The 20,546-nt window shown below is 53.7% G+C and overlaps 1 protein-coding gene and 1 long non-coding RNA gene across 3 annotated transcripts; both read left to right on the top strand.

The window, feature by feature from the left end:
- Nucleotides 1–246: 246 nt before the first annotated feature.
- DHRS11 (dehydrogenase/reductase 11) lies at nucleotides 247–20,333 on the top strand. Of its 2 annotated transcripts, none has more exons than XM_071448176.1 (7): nucleotides 247–428; nucleotides 9,384–9,590; nucleotides 15,447–15,541; nucleotides 16,058–16,187; nucleotides 16,630–16,722; nucleotides 17,314–17,379; nucleotides 17,779–20,333. In XM_071448176.1, the coding sequence occupies exons 1-7, from the start codon at nucleotides 297–299 to the stop codon at nucleotides 17,818–17,820; spliced, it is 765 nt and encodes a 254-aa protein (XP_071304277.1). In that variant the 5' UTR covers nucleotides 247–296; the 3' UTR covers nucleotides 17,821–20,333. The 2 variants fall into 2 exon arrangements, with proteins under 2 accessions (XP_071304277.1, XP_071304276.1); XM_071448175.1 differs by having other exon boundaries at nucleotides 9,381–9,590.
- On the top strand, nucleotides 2,020–7,447 carry LOC139600189 (uncharacterized). The gene is made up of 2 exons (XR_011682440.1): nucleotides 2,020–4,953; nucleotides 5,001–7,447. It is a non-coding gene; the product is annotated as an uncharacterized lncRNA (long non-coding RNA).
- Nucleotides 20,334–20,546: the final 213 nt, after the last annotated feature.

Below are 20,546 nucleotides of genomic sequence, written 5' to 3'. Positions count from 1 at the left end.
CATTTCATCCCTCTCCAAACCCTGCTTCGCTGCTGGACCCTGCTCCACTCATCCCTCCCGAGGCTGCCGGGTCCCTGCTCCGCTCATCCCTCCCGAAGCTTTCCACGCTGGGGAACGAAACCCCCAAACCCCGCTCCCATCCGGAGCTGAGCCCCTCGAACCCAGCGCACGGAGGGCGTGTCCCCATGGGCGTGTCCCGGGGCGTGTCCCCATGGGCGGGGCGTGTCCGAGGGGCGGGGCCGGCGGGCGGGCGGCGCTTTGTGCGCGGCGGCGGCGGCTGTGGCGGGGCCGGGGCCATGGAGCGCTGGACCGGCCGCGTCGCGCTGGTCACCGGCGCCTCCGTGGGCATCGGCGCGGCCGTGGCGAGGGCGCTGGTGCAGCACGGCATGAAGGTGGTGGGATGTGCCCGCAGCGTCGACAAGATCGAGGTACCGGCGGTACCGGCGGGGCGGGGGCCGCCTCTCCCCTCACGAGGCCGCCTCTCCCCTCACGAGGCCGCTCCCGGCCCGGCCGGGCGCTGACACCGCCCGGGGGATGCCCGGCCCCGGCTGCTCCTGCCCACCGAGCCCCTGGAGCGGGGGGAAGGTGTCCGACCGAGGAGCGGGGTCGGTTTTGGGTTTTTTTTTTTGTTTTTTTTTTGTTTTTATTTTTGAGCCGCTTCTTATCGAGGTTAAAAATAGCATCTCTGTCCCCGGGAGCGGCATGGGGCTGCTCGGGAGGCTGGGCGTTCCTGGGGAGTTGGTGTTCAAACAGGGTTCGGTCCTGCCAGGAGCATCTCCACAGCCCCCTCAGAACCTGATGGCGCTGGCTTGGGGATAAAGATGCTCACAAGAAGTGTTTCCTCGGGATCCCCGTTGTGCGTCGGTCAGCTGTGCCTCACTCGCACGGGCTTATCTGCCATTTAGGAAGTTTCCTCTGCGGGAGGAAATAAGTTTTAGTCATCTTAAATATCGCCATCGTGGGTGTTTGGAGCTAAAGGAGACCTGTGCAATATCCAGGATTGTGTTTCCCTAGCCGAGGTGATAAAGGCTGTGCACAGCTGACTGCGCTGGGAATAAATGGTCCAAAATTCATGGAAACCACGGCTTGGCATCGGTGGCGTTGCTAAGCGGGGTTGATAAAGAAATGCTCGGGAAAAGCCAAACTTTTCCCTTTTTTCATTGCGTTGTCACAGAGGCTCTGCTTGCAGAGAGGAGAGAGCACCAACGTGACTGAGTGCACCGTCCTTCGGGGCCGCTGCTAATTTGGGATTTGCCAGGGTTTTTGTGCTGTGGTTTGCAGGGAGGGCTGAGCTCTCCAAAGCCTTTCCCACCTGCAGCTGGTTGGATGTGCTCGGGGTGCCTGGCAAAGGATGCTGCAAAGGATGTTGTCGCTTCCCATTCCCCTCCAGAAAGTTATTTCCAATATTGCTGTTTCCAGCAGCGCCCTTATCTTGGATTTTGTTCTGGACTCTCTTCATTTGGGAAAGAAATCAATGCAGCTTGTGTTTTCCTTCGTTGTTCACGTGAGTTTCCTTCCTTTCCCAACCTTTCCTGGCCAAAACGCAGCGTGGGTTTGGAAATGAGCGGTGCTGTGAGGCTTTGTGTTTGCACCAGGGCGATCACTCCGGTACTGATGATTGATTAATTGATTGATTGGGTTTGCAGTGTGAGGGGCTGCTCCCCGGTGTCCTGAGCTGTGTCAGGCACGTGTTCCCACAGCAGCTGATGTTTGTCCCCTCGCTGGGACCCGAGTGTGTCTGCAGGGCTGTCACTTGTTTTGCTGGGTGTCTGGACTGTGTTTTGCTCCGCTGCTATTCTGGGTTTATTTATTGTCGAGCTTGTTTCCTTAACGAGGAGGAAAATCCCGGGAAGGGAAGGAGCGTGGGGGGATCCAGGGTCACTGTGGGAACAGCTCTGTCACCTCCTGGCTGCCAGGGATGCTGTGGGAACTTTGTACCCAACCCTGCTTCAGAGCAGGGCTGTCCATGGAGCTGTCCTCCAGGAGATTCACCTTGAGGCTTCTCCTTTAAAAAAAAATTAAAATAAAATAGGAAAATATCCAGACTTGGAAATGTTGAGCTGGGGGTTTGAGTTGGGGGGGGGATTTGAGGGATGCTCAAAAAAAAATTTGAAATAAAATAGGAAGAAATCCAGACTTGGAAGTGTCTGGGGATTTGAGTGGGGGGGATTTGAGGGATGCTCTGAGGGCTGGAACACAGCGATGGAGGGAGGAGGGAAGGGGAATGTGAAGGAGCTGAGGGTTTGGTGATGCCAGAGCATCCTAGCCATGGTTAACAGAGTTATGGAATCCCAGGTGGTTTGGGTTGGAAGGGACCTTAGAAACCATCCCATTCCACCCCCCATGGGCAGGGACACCTTCCACTATCCCAGGGGGGCTCCGAGGAAGCTTGCCATGGAAAGAGGGCAAGCAGCAGGGTGTAAAACCTGGAATGCAGAGCTCACTCTGTAGCACAAAACCATCACATTTCATCAAAGTTCAGGAAGGTCACTGGTTTTAAGGTGAAATGCTGGAACCCTTGTGTAAGGTGGTTTTGTAACCTCCAGCTAACTGAAAGAGCAGGTTGTCTAGTGGGGATTTAGCTGGGGCAATAAATGCTATGTCAAGATTTCTTAATCTCTTGGAAAATCAGATAAGGGCTTGAGGCAAGATAACGAAGGATTTGCAAAGTTGCATGTTTGGCATTAAACCCCTGTCACAACTCCAGTGGTCTTTATTTGCCTTTTGAAATAAAAATGTTAATGGCTCACAAAAAAAGCCCCAAAAAACCCTAAATTGCAGAAGGATCTTTTTTTTTTTTTTTTTCCAGAGTTTCCCTCTCTGTTCCCCTGCTGCAGCCTCTTCACGTGGGTCATCACACAGGAGCTCAAACAGTCAGACATCGAGGAATAAAATATAATTAAACTGGCTGTATTTTCCTTCTGCATGCCAGCAGTAATTCAGGTTGAAGGCTTGTTTTAAATGCAGAGCCTGGAGGTACCAACAGCTGTCAGGGACTTCTTGGCGTGTGCTCAGAGAGCGTTTGCTGCTCTCCAGACACTGCCACGCGTTCCAAGGCAGGAGCTCTCAGGAAGCAGCCAAGTGTTTTCAGCAGGTTTTTGGGGGGAAAACGCTCCTCGGGTGCAGAGATTTGCTGAGATTTGCAGCCACAGCCACTCGGCTGCTCCTCAGCTCCCCCCTGCTCCTGCTCGTGTTTTCCAGGAATTTGTGTTGGGTGTCCGGCTCCTTGCAGCAGCACAAAAAAGGGGACAATTTGCACATGCATGGGCATAAAATGTCCCTGCCCTCCTCCCAGCTGGCAAAGCCCTGTCTGGTCTTTAATTCAGTGAGATATGTGAGTTTTGTGTTGCAGGGTTTCTCCCCAGGCTGGGAGGGTTTTCCTGGCTCAGAGGGACTCTGCAGCTCTTCCCTTGCAGCACAGGGAGGCAGCAGACAGGGAGCTGTTTCCAAGGGGTTTGCAGTGGTGCTGGTGCTACGCTTTTTTATCACTACAATTGATTTATTTTCCATTTCTGGAGAATGGCAGAAGTGCTGGCAGGTGCTCTCCCTCCATGCCTGGTGTCAGAGCTCTGGTCTGCAGCGTGGCTGGGGCTGTCACTGCAGGGAGATGCTGCAGGTGGGATGCTCTCCTCTGCTCCAGCTCACTGGAAACCCTCCAGCAGCTGGGTTGCCTTGCTGTGCTGTGCCCAGGGACACCATGGGTGCCCTGCTCCAAAAGAAATCCATTTTTCCCCTGTCTTTGTTGGCGTGTGAGAGCAGAGCCGTGCAGGAAGCAATAAATGTGACTTAAGAGACAAGGTTTAACCAATTAATTCCAATGCATTTGTGACAGGTATTGATCAAAGGTAACATTTATAACCAGGGCCTGCTTTGTCAAGGTTAGATCTTGCTCAGGAAACAGCCTCTGATAAGCTGAGCAAGTGATTGCAGCTTGGAGCAGCCCAGGCTCTGAGGAGGCTGTTGGGAGGAGGAGGAAGGAGCTGAGCCTTCCTCGTGGGACCTGAGCATCCATTTTTGGGCTCTCTGGTCACTTCCAGGAACCCTCAGGTGCTCCTGGGAGGGTAATTAACAGCTGATTGCTGAGTGTGGTGTTTGATTCCCTGCAGGCAGATCAGATGATGGTTTAGAGGTCACCTGGTTCCATTTTGGCATTTTGTCTGGCCCTGGTGGGTCTGTCCCTCTGCCCAGCAGCTGGGATGGGTTTCCTGGGCTGTTCCCACAGGTTTCCCCCATCCTGGGGCAGGATAATCCCAAGGCTTGGTGCCTGTGGAGCGTGAGTGACCTTCAGAGTCCCCTTGGCCCCTGGCAGGGATTGTTCTGTGTTTGGGGATGGTGGGCTCAAGGCCTCTGGAGTGCTTTTATTGCCACTTGTCCCTGAGCAGATCCTGTCTGACAAACAGCAGAATCCCATCATGGCTGTGAACAAATACTCCTCTGTCCTCATGGATTCCCCCAGCCTTGAAACCCAGGGGGTTTAAACCAGGCTGGATTCCTCCTCTTTCTCCCCCAAAATGTGCTTTAAGAATGTGACTTTGCAGCAGCCCCCCCTTCTCTGCTGCTCTTCTGTTCGTGGCGTTTGCTATAAAGCAGCAATACCATGCTCAGAGCCCCCAAACAAATAATAACTGAGCCATTTTCAGACCTTCACTGCTGCAAATTAGGTGGGGTTTGGTTTAATTGAATTTAATTTTTCCAGGTGGAGATGACACAGGAGGCAGGTGCCAGGATCTGGGGGTGTCAGGCAGAGGCTGGGGCTCAGCTCTGCCCCCTGAGCTGGGTGTCTGTGGGTTCCTTGGGGATCTGCAGGGATCCCAATCCCAGCAGTGATCCCAATCCTGACACTGATCCCAATCCCAGCAGTGATCCCAATCCTGACACTGATCCCAATCCCAGCAGGCTCTGTGGGGCTGGGTTTAGGGCAGGCTGAGCTCTGTGGGGCTGGGTTTAGGACAGGTTGAGCTCAGGGCAGGCTGAGCTCTGTGGGGCTGGGTTTAGGACAGGCTGAGCTCTGTGGGGCTGGGCTCAGGGCAGGCTGAGCTCTGTGGGGCTGGGCTCAGGGCAGGCTGAGCTCTGTGGGGCTGGGTTTAGGACAGGGCTCAGAGGAAGGCAGGGATATTGCTCTAATGAGCTGTCACGGTGACAGCAGTGTCACCTCCTCCCCACGCCAGCCTGGAGCAAGGAGTGACAAACTCAAAGTGCCTTGATGTGAGCGAGGAGGGGCTGGGTGAGTGCCTGAAGGTGGCAGGGACCTCCAGGGCCTTTGGCTCGCGTGTGACAATGGAAATTGAACATTGAGTGAGCTAAGGAAAAAATCCTGGGATGCTGAACTGCTGGGAAAGGGAGCAGAGCAGGCTTGGGAAAGAGCAGCGTGGCTCTGGGAGCTCAGCTTCCAGCTCTGGCTCAGCCAGACCCAGCTTAGCAGGAGCCTGGCAGGAAATGGGGAGTGAAATTCATCCTTGGATCTTGTGGGCCAAAAGGTTCCCAGAGCTCAGAGTGTGATTCTGTCCATGTGACACAGCTCTGAATCTCACTCATGGTCACAGAGCACTGGGGAAAGAAATAAATAAACAAACAACCCTCACCCTGGTGCTTTATTCTCTGTACATCTCTATTATGCTGTTGTGCTGTTATTAAATCTTAATTAAAAGCAGCTTCAGACTTGCCAATCAGTGGAGTGAAAGGGTTTGTAAGCCCCCAGTTGTCTTTCACAGCTCTGGTGCTGTTTGTTACAGTTTTTCTCCTTCATTTCCTTCAGGTAGCAAAAGTCATTGGGGTGATTTTGGTGCTTTTCCAGTTGGGTTCTTGGTGCAGCTGTGTGTTCAAGCAGCAGCTCAGCCAGCAGGGCACAGGTTCCTGTGATGAATGGCAGGTTAGGTTAAAATCACCCAATGGCTTCTCCTGGCTTCCATCTCTGAGCTAAACGTGCCTGAAGTTAATGGGAGGCTTTGCCAAATAAAGCCCTGCTTGACTCCCTCCTTCCTTCCCCTCCTCTTTAGAGCCCCCTAACATTTTTATATCAATTAGTTCTGTAAAAAACGTTTGACCAGGACTGAGTGTGGGTGCAGGGCACCGTGGGTATGCACAAAGAGCATTAACCCTTTCAGGGGGGAACTGGAGGTTTCTGACCACAGCAAACCCATCCCATAAATGTGAGGTGTCCTTTCAGACTGGCTGTCCATTTCCAGGCATCCAGAGGTCATGCTGTGCTACAGAGATGCTGGAAATGTCCCAGGCTTTGGGGAAACCTGGCACAGTGGAAGGGGGTGGGAACTGAATGATCTTTAAGGTCCTTTTCAACCCAAACCATTCTTATTTCAGATTTCCATCTCCAGCTGCTGGACTTGTACTGGCCTTGTCTGTGTTGCTGTTGCATCACCTGGTCACTCTCAAATTGCTCATGAAATCTGGAAAATCAGCTTTTCTCCTCTTTTCTTCTCTCCTCCTCGTGCATGGGGTGTGCTCAAAGTGGAGTGAGCATCACTTGAGTGACTTAATGAAAAAAAACCTCTGTGAGCTCCATAGCTCAGAGCTGCTTTTCAAAAGTCTCTTGCAAAGTTGCCTGCAGTTGATGTTTCTTTGAAGAGCCTGTGATGACTCTTTATCTGTAGATGGTTGGAGCACAATCCAGCCCTGCCTGGATGTCAGCAGTGTTCAGCACTTGCTTTTCAAAGAGAATTTGTTAGCACAAGTGCAGGCTGAGAGATGAAAGGATCTGTGCTGGAGGCAGCCAGACACCAGGCAGGGAAGGAAAGCTTTTGAGGGGGATTTGATTTCCCTGGTCACTTGTGGCAGAGAAGCTTTTCTCCCAAGGTGAAAGTCCTCTCTCCTGGTGTAGCTGGAGCACAGGAGGGGCAGCTCCAGCCAGAATGCTCAGCTTGGAGGGACCACAGTGGGCACCTGCTCCAGCAGGGATATCCCAGAGCACATCACAGCCCTTGTTCCCTCTGCTCCTTCACCTGGGTCTGCACTGAGCAGGGCAAGGTGGAGGTGGCAGCTGGAGATGGAGACACAGCCCTGTGTCCCTCTGGGCTGTCAGTGAGCCTGTCTGTCCTTCCCTGTCCGCCCCTGTTCCCTCAGCCAGCTCTCCTGGCACGGCTCCTGCTCTGGGAGATTCCTCCCAACCCCCTGTGCTCGTGTTTCTCATTTTTGGACATCTTTGGCATTGCTTGATTCTCACTCTCTCACCAGTTCGTGGTCCTCTTGCCCCCTTTTCCCTCCTGTATTTTTCAGGAGCAAGGCCCCATCCCTAGAACCTTCCAGGAGTCCTTCCTCCTGCTGTGAATTTCCTAAATGCTGCTCTTGCAGGGATGCAGGGATTTCCCCTCCCCTCGACTGTTTTTTCAAGCGTGTGCTCCAAAGGTGAAAAGGAAAATGTTCTCCCACTCCCATCAGCACATCACCAACAAGGCTCCCTGCATGGCAAGGTGCAGGCAGCCCCAGGAGGGCACTCAGGGGTGGGATTCAGTGCCAGGGCAGCTCTGTTCAGGCAGGGCACACACACAGGGGTGGGATTCAGTGCCAGGGGCAGCTCTGTTCAGGCAGGGCACACACACAGGGGTGGGATTCAGTGCCAGGGCAGCTCTGTTCAGGCAGGGCACACTCAGGGGTGGGATTCAGTGCCAGGGCAGCTCTGTTCAGGCAGGGCACACACACAGGGGTGGGATTCAGTGCCAGGGCAGCTCTGTTCAGGCAGGGCACACACACAGGGGTGGGATTCAGTGCCAGGGCAGCTCTGTTCAGGCAGGGATGCTGTCAGCCAGCCCCAGCAGGGCTCTCTGGGGACGCTGCTGGCAGGGATCAATTCCAACTCAACTCAGCACATCCCTGCCCTCCCTGCCTGCTGCTGTGAGAGCAATAATAATCATTTTTGTGTTCTGCAGGGCCTTCCCTGAGCTGGGAGCCAGGCAGGAGAGCAGCTCCTGCACCACAGCTCTGCCCTGGGTGGTTCTGGCTTGTGGTCCATGAAAGCTGCTGGGGTTTGGGGAAGGTAAAGCAGCAAAGCTGCAGCTGCCTGCTCAGGGCTTTGGTCCAGCTCTGTGGTTGGCTCAGCTACTGGGAAAGGCTGAAAATCATTTAGCAGACGGCTCCAGAGTGCTTCATTTACCAAACAGCCCCAGAACACTTCAAGTGAACCTGTTTGGGGTGCAGGGAGGGCTGGGGAGGAGCTGCCTCCATGTGCCATCACTCCCAGGAGATTCCTGCGCTGGGCCTCGCTCCTCCCTTTATAAAAAGCTGGGAATTGCAGTGCCTGGGATGCAGGAGGAGCTGGGAGCAGTGGGAAGCTGCCCGTGGTGGCAGGGCCAGGGCTGTGTTGCAGCCACTGAGATGTCACCGTCGGTGACACCGCCACGGCCGCGTGTCCCGGGGATTTGGTGGGTGTTTGTAGCCAGAGCCCATCTCCCCTCAGGAGCCAGACATCATGTGGCTCCTGCCTGGTGCTGGGAGCTGTCACTGTCACTGTCACTGCTGTGACACATCGGGGAGGAGATGCTGCTTCTCATTAGTGTCAGGGGTAAAGGGCACCCTCGGAGCTGTGCTGGCAGCTGGCAGCAGCTCCTGGCCCTGCCTTGGCTCTGTGTCACCCAGCCTGACAAAAGCTTGGGGTGTTTGGAGTCTTCCTTGGCCATGGCTAACGAGGAATTGTCCTTTGCCAGTGTGGAAGACTCTCAGCCTGGTGCCAGGGCAGCATTGATTTGTAGTTTTGATTTGTATTTTGCGTGTGCTGCTCTCCCTGAGCAGGAGCAGCACAGCACTGAGTGTGTCCTCAGCTCCAGAACTGAGAGGCTGGAGCTCTCAGCTTCTCCTGGGTATTGATATCTCCTTTTTCTTAATTAGCATCACGCTGATTCTTCCCAGTGCCTGCTCTGCAGGCTGTGTTAGCCCTGAGGTGTGGTTTTCAGGAAGTGGCTGGATGAGCTGCTCTGTGGGGAGAGGGGGCTGATGGCTCTTTCCATCCTTCCTGCTGGCTGCTTTTTTCCCCTTCCTGATGGGTGTTTTTCCCCTTCCTTCTGGCTGTTTTTCCCCTTCCTTCTGGGTGTTTTTTCCCCTTCCTTCTGGGTGTTTTTTCCCCTTTCTTCTGGGTGTTTTCTCCCCTTCCTTCTGGGTGTTTTCTCCCCTTCTGTCTGGGTGTTTTTCCCCCTTCCTTCTGGGTGTTTTCTCCCCTTCCTTCTGGGTGTTTTTCCCCCTTCCTTCTGGGTGTTTTTCCCCCTTCCTGCTGTCTATTTTTCCCTTTCCTGCTGGCTGTTTCTCCCCTCTCTGCTGGCTGTTTTTGCCCTCCATGCTGGCTGTTTCTCCCCTCCATGCTGCCCGTTTCCCCCCTCCTGATGGCTGTTTCCCCCCTCCTGATGGCTGTTTTTCCCCCCTGCCCCTGTCTCCCCTAGAAGCTGGCAGCTGAGTGCCAGAGTGCTGGCTACCCGGGCACGCTGATCCCCTACAAGTGTGACCTGTCCAACGAGGAGGAGATCCTGTCCATGTTCTCTGCCATCAGGACCCTTCACCAGGGGGTGGATGTGTGCATCAACAACGCCGGCCTGGCGCGGCCCGAGCCGCTGCTCTCGGGGAAGACGGAGGGCTGGAGGACCATGATCGATGTGAGTATTCCTGGCCACTTTGCTGTCCCTTCTGGCCACCCTCTCCTCATTCCAGAGCTGGGGATTTGCTCCCCAGCCTGCTCTGACAAAGCCCAGTTGTGCTGCTTGGGGAGTGGAAGGACATCCTGCCTTGCTGAGCCCTCACCTTGGAGGATGGAAACACAGCAGCGTTTTTCCTTTAGCTCACTGGCTTTCTCAAGGGTGAAGAGCCTCCTGTTTTCCTTTTTGTTTCCTTTTTTTTTTCTTTTTTTCCCCTTTTTTTATTTGCTTTTTTCCTTGTTTTTACTTTTTTTTTTCCTTTTTTCCTTTTTTTCCCTTGGTTTTTCCTTGTTTTTTTGCTTGTTTTTTCCTTGTTTTTTTGCTTGTTTTTTTCCTTGTTTTTTCCTTGGTTTTTTCCTTGGTTTTTCCCTGGTTTTTCCTTTTTTCTTCCTTTTTTTCCTTTTTTTTCCCCTTTTTTTCCTTTCTGTTCCCTTTTTCCCTTTTTTCCTTTCTGTTCCCTTTTTTCCTTTTTCTTCCTTTTTTTCCTTGTTTTTCCTTGTTTTTCCCTATTTTTCCTTTTTTAACTTTTTTCTTTTTTCCTTTTTTTTTCTTTTCTTTCTTTTTTTTTTCCTTTTTTTCCTTCAATAAAGCAGGAAATCGAATGCCAGACACTGGGTTTTGCAGCTAATCCTGTTAGTTGGGGCTGTGGTTTGTAGAAATGGGCAGATTCTTTTTGGCTTAAAAAGCTGTAATGCTTTTTGTCTCTACAGCTTCATTTTCTGCCCATAATCTGGTTAGTGCTGGATGTGAATGAGGGTGTTTCATGTGCTGAAATGGGAGCTGTGCACGTGGCCCACCCCGTTTACAACTTTCTCCTCCTGTCCTGAGGTGCTGCTGGGCATCTTCTGTGACTCCAGCGTTTTTTTGTCATTATGTGGGGGCTCTTTTCTGCACATAGCAGTGGGACCTCAGGGTGGTTTGGGTGTCCTTGCAGTGTCTCTGCCCAGTGAGGTGCTGAGTTTTGGTGTGGTTTGGCTGTGCCACATTCCCTTGTGCACGGGAACATTTTCCTCACAGGAGCAGGAGTGGAATTCATGGCTGGGAGCGACCCTTGTGGCACCTCCAGCAGCTCTGGGAGCTCGTCCTGCTGAAGGGAAGGAGATGTCTGAGAAGCTCTTTGAAGGCTCAGGGCCACAGCAGTGGAGTCAGCTGGGAGCTGTCAGCTCCCCTGGCTGTTCTGTGCTCTCTGTAAAAGAGAAGCACTCTGAGACTTCAGGCTGCCAGGCCAAGAGCTGCCATATCCTGCCTAATTAAGTTCTTGTTAGGATTTTGGCCAGCCTGCTGGCTGCTGTGGCTGCAGCCAAGGCCAGCTGAGCCCAGCTTTGTGTGCCCAGAGAGGCTTTTGTGGGCTCCCAGCCTGGGTCACTGCACAGCCACATCTCCGGGCCCCGTTGCCATGGAGGCTTTAAAGAAAATGAAGTGGAGCTGAGCTGAGCTGAGCTGAGCTGTCCAGCAGGGCACTGCCAGGCCCTGGGGGTCACCTGGGCCTTGCAAATTCCCTGTCCTGGTCCCTGGGGCTGTGTGGTGTGGGGGTCCCTCAGGGATGCCGTGTGTCCCTTTTGCTGCTTTGTTGTTATCAGCTGGGCAGGCTTGGGGGGACTTGTGGCTTTTCCAGCTCCCCCAGTCCGTGTTCCCTTCCCTTGCTCAGCTGGGAGTGCTCCCACCATCTCACCTTCCACCCCTTTTAGGGAGAGAGATTTTGGAATGGGATTGTCCTGTTTGGGACACTCCAGTGTTGGTGTTCACAGTGGCTCAAAGTTTGGGGTCCCCCTGCTTGTGGGGGTGCTTTGGGGTGGGATGGGTGGGAGGAGAGGTGACCCCACTAGGGCATTGTCAGGAAAGGAGCCTGGGGGATGTGTTATTGCCAGGATGGTCCCTGTGGCTGTCTCTGCTCTCTCTGGGGGGATGTTTGATTGCCAGGATGGTCTCTGTGGCTGTCTCTGCTCTCTCTGGGGGATGTTTGATTGCCAGGATGGTCCCTGTGGCTGTCTCTGCTCTCTCTGCCTGGCAGAAATGCTGCTGCAGCAGCCTGAGCCAGCCCAGCAGACATTGCCCTCTCCCCATCCTCCAACAGCTGCTGGCTTGGCTCCTGATTTCTGTGCTCATGGAACAACCCTCCAGCATAAAGGCAGAGCCCTGGGATGCTCCAGAGCCCAGAGCTTCACCCAGCCTGGCCTGGGCAGCCTGACAAGGCTGGGCTTTGCTTTTCTTGCTGCTGAGGGCTGGGGACAGCTCAGTGGAGTTTTCCTTTTTGTTCTGTGCCCCTGCTTTGTGGCTGCATGGCAGTGGCAGTGTCCCCATCCCCTGGCAGTGGCAGTGTCCCCATCCCCTGGCAGTGTCTCCATCCCCTGGCAGTGTCTCCATCCCCTGGCAGTGTCCCCATCCCCTGGCAGTGTCCCCATCCCATGGCAGTGTCCCCATCCCATGGCAGTGGCAGTGTCCCCATCCCCTGGCAGTGTCCCCATCCCCTGGCAGTGTCCCCATCCCCTGGTAGTGTCCCCATCCCATGGCAGTGTCCCCATCCCCTGGCAGTGTCCCCATCCCATGGCAGTGTCCCCATCCCCTGGCAGTGGCAGTGTCCCCATCCCCTGGCAGTGTCCCCCTCCCATGGCAGTGTCCCTGGCAGGGCTGGGGGGCTCTGCAGGGCCAGCCCCCCCTGCCAGGGCACCCCAGCCCCAAAGCAGCCCTGGCCAGGGCCCAGTCCCTCCCAGGGAGGGCTTTGCAGAGCTGTGTGGCAGCAGGGAGCTTCTTCCCCAGCTTCCCTGGACTGCTGGGAGATGCTGTGGGAGAGTTCCAGGGCACCTCTGGGCTGCAGGATGAGAAAAGTTTCCCAAGAGCCATCAACTCATCGATTTAGGAGGCATTAAGGCCTTAAATTAAAGGCTTTTTTTTTTTTCCTCTTTTTGGTAAATTGATTTTTGCTTCCATGCATTTTTTATGAGCTTTGAGGCTCTGTGTCCTTCCAATTCCCCTCTCAGTATCCTCCTTCTTGCTATCCATCTAACAGTCAAAACCACGTTATAATTTACTTATTCCTCTCCTTTTCTAATGTTCTGGTCCTTTGTTGTCTGGTGTTTATTCCCAGGGTGGGAGCTGCTTCTCCCCAGGCAGTTTGGAATGAGGGATGTGCTGGTTTACAGAGCCCTGCCAAGCTGTGCTGTGGGTGCAGGAGGGAAGGTGTCACCTCAGGCAGGTTCTGAGCCCATCCTCCCCCATGTTCTCCCTGGTTTCTGAGGCTGGAGCAAAGTCCTGATGTGCAGGAGGAGCTGCTGTGCACACCCTGAGCCTCTGGGGCTGCAGCAGCTCCTTCACTTCTTACCCACTGACCTTTCCAGCCAGGAATTCAAGCTGAGCTTCCCATTTTCCCTGCTCAGGGCACCGAGGGCTGCAGCACACATCCCCTCACTCCTCTGGACACAGAATGGGTTTGATTCTTGGCATTGCTCACTGACAAACCAGGCTCTGTTCTTGCTTTTCCCAGCCATCTGTGCAGGGATATGTCTGCTGTAAGCTGTGCTTCCATGTGTGCTCTGGAGCTGGAGCACCCCTTTGGGTGCCTTGGAAAAGGCTGATTCTGGGAAAGGGAAACGCTGAGCCCTTCTAGGAACAGGATCCTTTGTGTCCTCTGACCTGGCAGCTGGGGCTGGTTCATTGCTGGAAATGTGGCACCGTGGTGGCTGTCACAGAGCACCCAGCAGGGCCCAGGTGTGCTGGCCACCCTTGCCAGGCACCTCTGGGCCTTTTCTCCCTAAAATAGGAACGAGGCAGAAAAATGTCAGAAATGTGTCTGTGGGTGTTTGTAACAACAGCCTCGGGCTCACACAGATTTGCTCATTTCCCTCATAGGTTCCTCAGTGCCTGTGGCAGGTTTGGAAATGGGATTTCAGTGCCAGTTTTGAAATGGGGTTTCACCCCAAAAGCAGTCTGTGCTGGTGGGAAAAGGCCATCCCAGCTCAGCTGCCTTCCAGCCAGTTGTTTTGTTGCACCGTGGGGTTTTATCACAGGGCTCTGGACTTTCCCATGTGCTGTTGATTGGGATCTGGCTCTGCCAGGAGCTGTCAGAACGCTGTAACTTTGCCCAGGCTGCTCTGTGAGTCACTTTGGGGTGATGTTACCCTCTAGTGGCCTTTGGAGAGGGATCTGGGAGTGGCTGCTCCAAAAAGGAGCTGCCTGGTGGGCTGGGGGAGGCAGGGATTTGTTGGTCATGGGGGTTTTACAGCAGCAGCTGCCCAGATCCATGTCCCAAAGGCCAGGGGCAGGCTGCAGGGTGACCCTGAGCACCCTGTGTGGAATCCCCAGTCCTGCCCATGCCCTGCCTGCTCTGGGCTCCACCCCAGGGCTGAGGGGCCCTTGTGTCTCCTCTCTGCTCCTTTTCTTCCTGGCACAGCCCAGGTGGATTCCCAGGTTAAAGATTTATCTCTGCAGCCCCAGGTGTGATGGTGAGGAGCCAGCAGTGCCTCTGCCTGGCCAAAGTGCACTGGGCTGAGGGTGGTGGCTCCTCTGGTGCTGCCTGGGCACTCCCAGGGTCACGTTAAAGCCCTGCTTATCTCTGTTTATCTCTAAGACAAGCTCCTCAGGGCTGGCCTCTGGCAGTGAGTGGGGAATAAGGACCAGACAAGAGCAGTGACAAAGATCTGACCCTGCTCCTCTTTGTGCTGCTCAGTAATTGCATCTCCCAGCTCCATCCCTCTCCTGCCTGCCCTTTTGTGCCAGCAAGTCCCAGTAATTCTGCCCCATTCTTGTTCTTTTTTTTCCCAGTGATGATCCCCAGCCCTCTCCCATCTCCATCCCTCACTGTCCTCGTTCCTGCTGCTCCACCTGCCTTCTGATTCATCAGAAAATCACTTCTTCCTCCAGATTTCAGTGTGTTCAGACCCTTTTGGGCTGTTCATTTAGCTGGCAAAGTGACACACTGTTAGACAGGACCTGCCAGGGGATGTTCACATCCTTCTGGAGGCCTTCAGCAAAACCCCTTCCAAATCTGAGCCCCCCTAGCAATTAGCACTGCTGCTGAGATTGCTGCTCATCAGTGCTGCAGCACCTCTGGGCCCTTTGCATTCCAGCTGGGTGAATTTTCTCATCTTTATCTTCCAGCAGCTTTGGCTCTGTGTCCATGGTCAGGACAGGCTGGAATGCTGTGTGTTAATGCTTGGGGAGGTGCTAGGACCGAGTTTAACCAAGCCAGGGTGGTGCTGGTGCAAAGAGCAGGAGCCTGGAATGCCCTGGCACCTGCAGGGCTGGGGAAATTGCCACCTAGGGCTGGGGCAATGTCAGCAGGCAGGGACAGGGACAGGGTGGTGGCTCCCACAGCCCCAGGCTGAGTTGCCCACTCTGAGGTTCCCTGTGGCACAAGGTGAGCTTTGCTTCCCGTGCCTGGGAGCTCTTCTGGTGCCTCCTGTGAGCTGCTGGCGCTCTGACAGGCAGAAGCTGGGGATTTCCTCGTTAACGAGCTGACCTAATTACCTGCTGTGAGTGCCCTGCCAGCTGCCCAGAGTGCTCAGTGAACCTCGGGCTCCTGCCTGCAGTGCTGCTGTGGGGAGGGCTTGGCTCTCCTTCCTTGGGGTTTGCCCTCAGCCCTGCCCCAAAACAACCAATTCCATTTATTTCTGCTCCCTCTGGGTGTCTGTGCACCCCTGCCCCTGTGGCTGCAGCCCCAGCTCAGCTGTGGGGTGTGAGGATGAGCAACTCCCTCTTTGGGTTTTCCTGGGAGTTGCCTGGGGACAGGGTCTGGAGCTGATATCCCAGACTTGGGGGGATCACACAAGGGGTGCCAGGCAGGGCTGCTGGCCTTCATTTCTTCTTCTTTTCTCCCCTCAGGTCAATGTGATGGCCGTGAGCATCTGCACCCGGGAGGCCTATCAGTCCATGAAGGAGAGAAACATCGACGATGGGCACATCATTAACATTAACAGGTGAACAAAGGGGGGTGTGGGGTCAGCCTCGGGGCCTTCCTGCTCCTCCCTGCCTTACTGGAAGGGTTTCAGCACTGGAGCTTCAAGCTTGCTGTGGTGCTGATGGGGTTTCCTGAGGGTTGTGGGGGTTGATACTTCAGACTTTGCTGGTCTTTGCTGGTCTAAAGGGAGGAAGACCAAACCAGGGAGATAAGGATGGCCCAAAAGAGGGAGATAAGGATACCTCAAACAAGGGAGATAAGGATACTCTAAATGAGGGAGGAAAGGATGCCCCAAACCAGAGAGAAAAGGATGCCCCAAACCAGAGAGAAAAGGATGCCACAACCTAGGGAGAAAAGGGTGATGCCAACTGCTGCTGGTGGGGCAGGGCTGACATTTGGTTTCTGGAGCTGCTCAGGGAGGTTTGGCTGTGTCAGGGGGTGCCTGTCCCCCGCTGCAGCCCTGTGCCAGGCCCCAGTGGGTCCATTGTGGGGTCCCTCCCAGCTGCCAGCAGCGTGCCCTGTGCTCTGTCCCCAGCATGAACGGGCACAGCGTGGTGCCCCAGTCCGTGGTGCATTTCTACAGTGCCACCAAGTACGCGGTGACAGCGCTGACCGAGGGGCTGCGGCAGGAGCTGCGCGAGGCCAGGACCCACATCCGAGCCACGGTGAGTGCCAGGGCCCTGCCCTGTGGGGAGCAGCCAAGGGGAGGTGAAAACGGGGCTCAGCACCCTGGGGATGGTCAGGAAATCCTCTGGGGAACTGTCCCAGGCAGGTTGGGGCACAGAAGGTCTGGGAAGGGATTTTTGGGGTGCACAGAGTGGGAAGTTGCTTGTTGGAGGGGTCACATCAACAGAAGGAGGCACTGAGCTGGGCTGTTGGTGCTCAGTCAGAGCTTTTCCATGTTTTTCTTTGCTTCTCTGTCCCTCTGGGCTGTGAGGAGGGAAGTGCCCACCAGAGGTACTTGCCACAACAATCACTAAGGTCTGCTCACTTCAACTGGTCCCTTCAAAATGGGTGGGAAAGGAAAATAACAAAAAAAATTTTTTTTTTTTTTATTCTTTTAGGGGAATTACAAATCCTATTAGGATGTGCTCTGCTTTTTTCCAGTGTATATCTCCAGGACTGGTGGAAACAGGATTTGCTTTTAAACTCCATGATAACGACCCCGAGAGAGCTGCTGCCACCTATGAGAGCATTCGGGTAGGACCTGGGGGAGTGGGAGCAGAGGGAGGTGGCTCTGGTTATACTTGAACATTTCTCCTGGCTGATGGTTCCAGAGAGTGCCCAGTGCTCTCTAATCTCAGCCCTCAAACCTCAGATCTTCCACTGGTATTTACACACTCTGTAGGTTTTCATTTGGGTTCAGTTTCCAGCTCCTTCTATTTTCCCTTTTATTTTGATGCTTCTGTAAATCAGTGTCAGTCAGCTTTGCCATTCTGCAGGCTGTGACTTCTTCATTGCAGAGGAACTGGGACAAGCAGAGGTGCCAGCACAAGGAGAAGTGTTTTGCAGGTGGCAGGGGATTTCCTGTGGGAATTCCTGACAAGGATGGCACTGCCTGAGCTGGCAGAATCCCTGTGCCAGCAGTGAGATTATCCACAGCAGATTAGCAGCACCAGACACATCCTTTGTTACATTTGCAATGCACTGGGTAGTTCCTGCTTGCTTGCCCCTCCTGGCCATGCCCCAGTGACTCTGTCAGACCTCATCAGGGATGGGCAGGAGAGGGGGGAGCTCCTGGGGAGCTCTGGGGGTGCCCTCTGACCCAGAGCCCCTTTGCTGTCCTTGCAGTGTCTCAAGGCTGAAGACATGGCCAACGCTGTCATCTATGTCCTCAGTGCCCCTCCTCATGTCCAGGTAGGCTGGGGCTGGGGCTGGGGAGGGGCCCAGGGCTGCCCTGGGCTGGCTGATCTGCTGCTGGATCAGCTGGGAGCTTAGGGAGCCTGTGCTGGGGATTAGCAGGGATCACGTTTGTTTACACTTCCAGCTCTGGGATGGCACTGCTGGGGCTCTGGGGTTGCTCTGGGATGGCACTGCTGGGGCTCTGGGGTTGCTCAGGGTGTGGGATTGCTCAGCTCATCAGGCTCAGCCCTGCTGCAGCAGAGAAGTGCCCAGTGCAGGGCTCCAGTGCAGGATTCCAGTGCAGGATTCCAGGGCTCCAGTGCAGGATTCCAGTGCAGGATTCCAGGGCTCCAGTGCAGGATTCCAGGACTCCAGTGCAGAATTCCTGTTCCATCCCATGCTGCTCTCTTGCAGATTGGGGATATACAGATGAGGCCCACGGAGCAGATCTCGTAGCAGGGCAGGAGGATGAGGAGGATGAGGAGCACCATGAGCAGCACCGTGCCCACTCCACCTGGAGCCCTCTGGCAGCCCAGGCTTCCCTCAGCTGGCTGGCAGTGTTTTAATCAAGTACCAAGGATCATGTCTGAAGAATTGTTTTTCTCTCCCTCTCTCTGAGCTGGTGCTGGTGCTGAGCCAGTTTGAAAAAAAAGAAAGAACCACAAACTCCTAGTGGGTCTCTTTCTCCCCCACTCCTTTCTGGAGCTGCTTGAGAGTAAAAATGTGTTTGAGAATAATGCAGGGAAGTGGTTTGTGGAAGATTGTTTGTCTCCAGGCTGGTTTATTCTTCACTTTGCTTTCTTTTCAAGGTTTGTTTGATCTTAGTTGCTGATGCTGTGTGTGGACCTAGGTGAAGTGGCACAAGATGTTTGCCAGCTTCAGCGTGCTTAGGGTTTGAGATTTTCAGTGGACACCATACATGAATCCATCTAATACTCTGAGTTTATTTTCATCAGGTTGATTACTGATGGTGGTGATGCATGTGATATTTTCCATTTCTTTTGTACTCCACTGCCCTAACCCCACTGTACAACCTCCCCCAGCCCCCCTTTCCCCTTCACATAGTTCATGCCTGCCAAGTTTGAGGAAGTATAAATGTGTGTGCTTGATATTTCTCTTTTTTTCTAGGTAGGTAAATAGTTGGAGGAAAAGCACCTGTCCCTGTGCAGGTTAGGATGATAATCTAAGTGGCATAGTTACAGTAAGAGTGAGTTGTTTGGTATTTTTAATAAAAACTAAACGTGTGCTGTCTTGTGACCACCTCTATCCTTGCTATCATCTCCCAGCACTCTCGATGTTCTGTGTGATATTTGCATGCATTGACACTTTTCTGGAAACGTGGATTGCTCTGGTGCTGTTGAAATGCTGGTGCTGAGGAGCTGGAAATGGTGGAAGTTTATTTTTATGTAGAGACACAAACTCTGAGAGAGAGAGAGAGAGAGAGATAGAGTGGAACGAGCTGTGCCGAAAGTGTCTGGAACGAGGAGGATTTGCAGGGGCATTTTGGCCACAGAAAGCAGCAGGGGAAGGGTCTGGCTGAGATCTCGTGCTGGTGCAGCCCCAGTGTTTGGCTCTGGGTTTACTCTGAGTTGAGGGAGGAGAGAATTGGCCCCAAAGCAGAGCTGGAGCTGTCTGGAGACTCTCTGCAGGGTGGTCTGTGTGTGCCCAGCTCTCCAGGGAGCTCCTGGGCACGTTGCCTTAAGATTGCAGACCCTGTCCAGCTCCTGCTGGGCTCCAGGAGGTCAGGGATGGACAGAGAGCTGGGAAATTGGGGTTGGATTGTTTGGCTTACAGCAGGAGAGCCCTGGGAGTTCGTTCATCTGTGTCAGCCCTGCACAGGGAGAGCAGAGCTGGGCCACCAAGACACGAGTTCAGCTCCCTGCACAGCCTTGGGCACGTCACTTTACCTCTCTGCCTCAGTTTCCCCATCTGGAAAATGGGGATAATAACACTCACCTACCTCACAGGGGTGTTGTGAGGACTCACAAGCTTTTGTAAAGCACTTTGACAGGCGCTGTGTAAGTGCTGAGTGTTGATATTGAAGTATTGTTATGAATTAAACCTTGTGATACCTAGAATTCCTTGTGCCAAAGGTGAGCAGCTGTAAGGGGATACAAGGAGAAAACTGGTAAAACGTTCCTTTCATGATGGCAAAAACAAAAGGCAATTTGCTCCTTTTTTTTCCCTTTATTAAAACGTGGTGTGTTCTGTCCATTCACCAGTTTTTACTGACAAGTGCACCTGGATTTGGCTTTTTTAAATTATTGTGAGTGAAATCCCTGCCCCTTGGGAAGCCTGGCACTGCCTGCTCCAGGATGCCAGGGTGGTGCCTGTGTGTGCATTCCCAGCAGGTGCCCTGTGTGCCATCTTTAGGAGAAGGTGGTTGAACTACTAAAGAGGCCAAAAAAAAAAAAGTAAAAATAGAGAAATTAGGAACTTCTGAGCAGGGATGTGGGCAGCAGTGGTGAAACATGGAATGGTGGCAGCAGCTGTGTGCAAAGTTCACAGATGTTGAAATGTGTGGCTTAGGAGGGCCTTTACACCTCCCTGTGCTGTAAAAGGAGGATTTGGAGAGAATTGCTGAAGATGCAGAACCTTGACAAAGGGTTTGTCCAGGTAGTTGCTCCCTGCAAATACAACCTGGCAGCCCTGCAGCCCTGGAAGTTGTTTTTTCTTTTTCCCCAAGAACATTTGTAAGTCTCTAAAGTCACCTCGGGGTGATGTGCAGTATATTTTTCCATTTGAGGTGTGGTTTTAGGGGATCGTCCCTGCTGCCTGTTAACCTCCCCCATAAGGAGGGCTCCTCGGGTGGCCTTGGTGGCACCTCCTGCCACCTTCCTGGGATGAGATGGGACCCCACTCCGAGGCAGTGAAACCCCTCAAACGCCAGGATCAGTGACCTGTGTAATTTATCAGTAGGTTTCTATTGTGAACTGTAAAATAAAGAATAAAAAGAGAGGCACGCCGTGGCTCGTCTGTGGTGTATTTTGTTATTTTTGTGTTAAACCTGAACAGCCTTTTTGCTGTTCACACCCAGAGTTTTGTCTGGGGAACGATCCAAACAGAATCCTTCCCTTTGGGGTCTTTATGGAGAAAAACAGAATTTCTTTCCAGAGCTGGACAGCATCCAGTTGTGTTGGGGGTGACCTGTGGGGGTCTTCCTGGGGACAGCTCTGGGGTGC

The sequence above is a fragment of the Agelaius tricolor genome, unplaced genomic scaffold (assembly GCF_023055355.1).
Source record: "Agelaius tricolor isolate 1412-34295 unplaced genomic scaffold, bAgeTri1.0.p SCAF_25, whole genome shotgun sequence".
In the NCBI taxonomy this organism is placed as follows: Eukaryota; Metazoa; Chordata; class Aves; order Passeriformes; family Icteridae; genus Agelaius; species Agelaius tricolor.
The sequence above is the reverse complement of the archived record's forward strand: the minus strand, read 5'-3'. Positions and strand labels throughout refer to the sequence as shown.

What these genes read in the sequence shown, in the direction of transcription:
- DHRS11 (XM_071448175.1), top strand. Translation starts at nt 297, where the DNA reads ATGGAGCGCTGGACCGGCCGCGTCGCGCTGGTCACCGGCGCCTCCGTG. An exon ending in GCTGGAGGACCATGATCGAT is followed by an intron (nt 9,591 to 15,446) that starts GTGAGTATTCCT and finishes TTCTCCCCTCAG; the next exon opens with GTCAATGTGATGGCCGTGAG. An exon ending in CCACCTATGAGAGCATTCGG is followed by an intron (nt 16,723 to 17,313) that starts GTAGGACCTGGG and finishes CTGTCCTTGCAG; the next exon opens with TGTCTCAAGGCTGAAGACAT.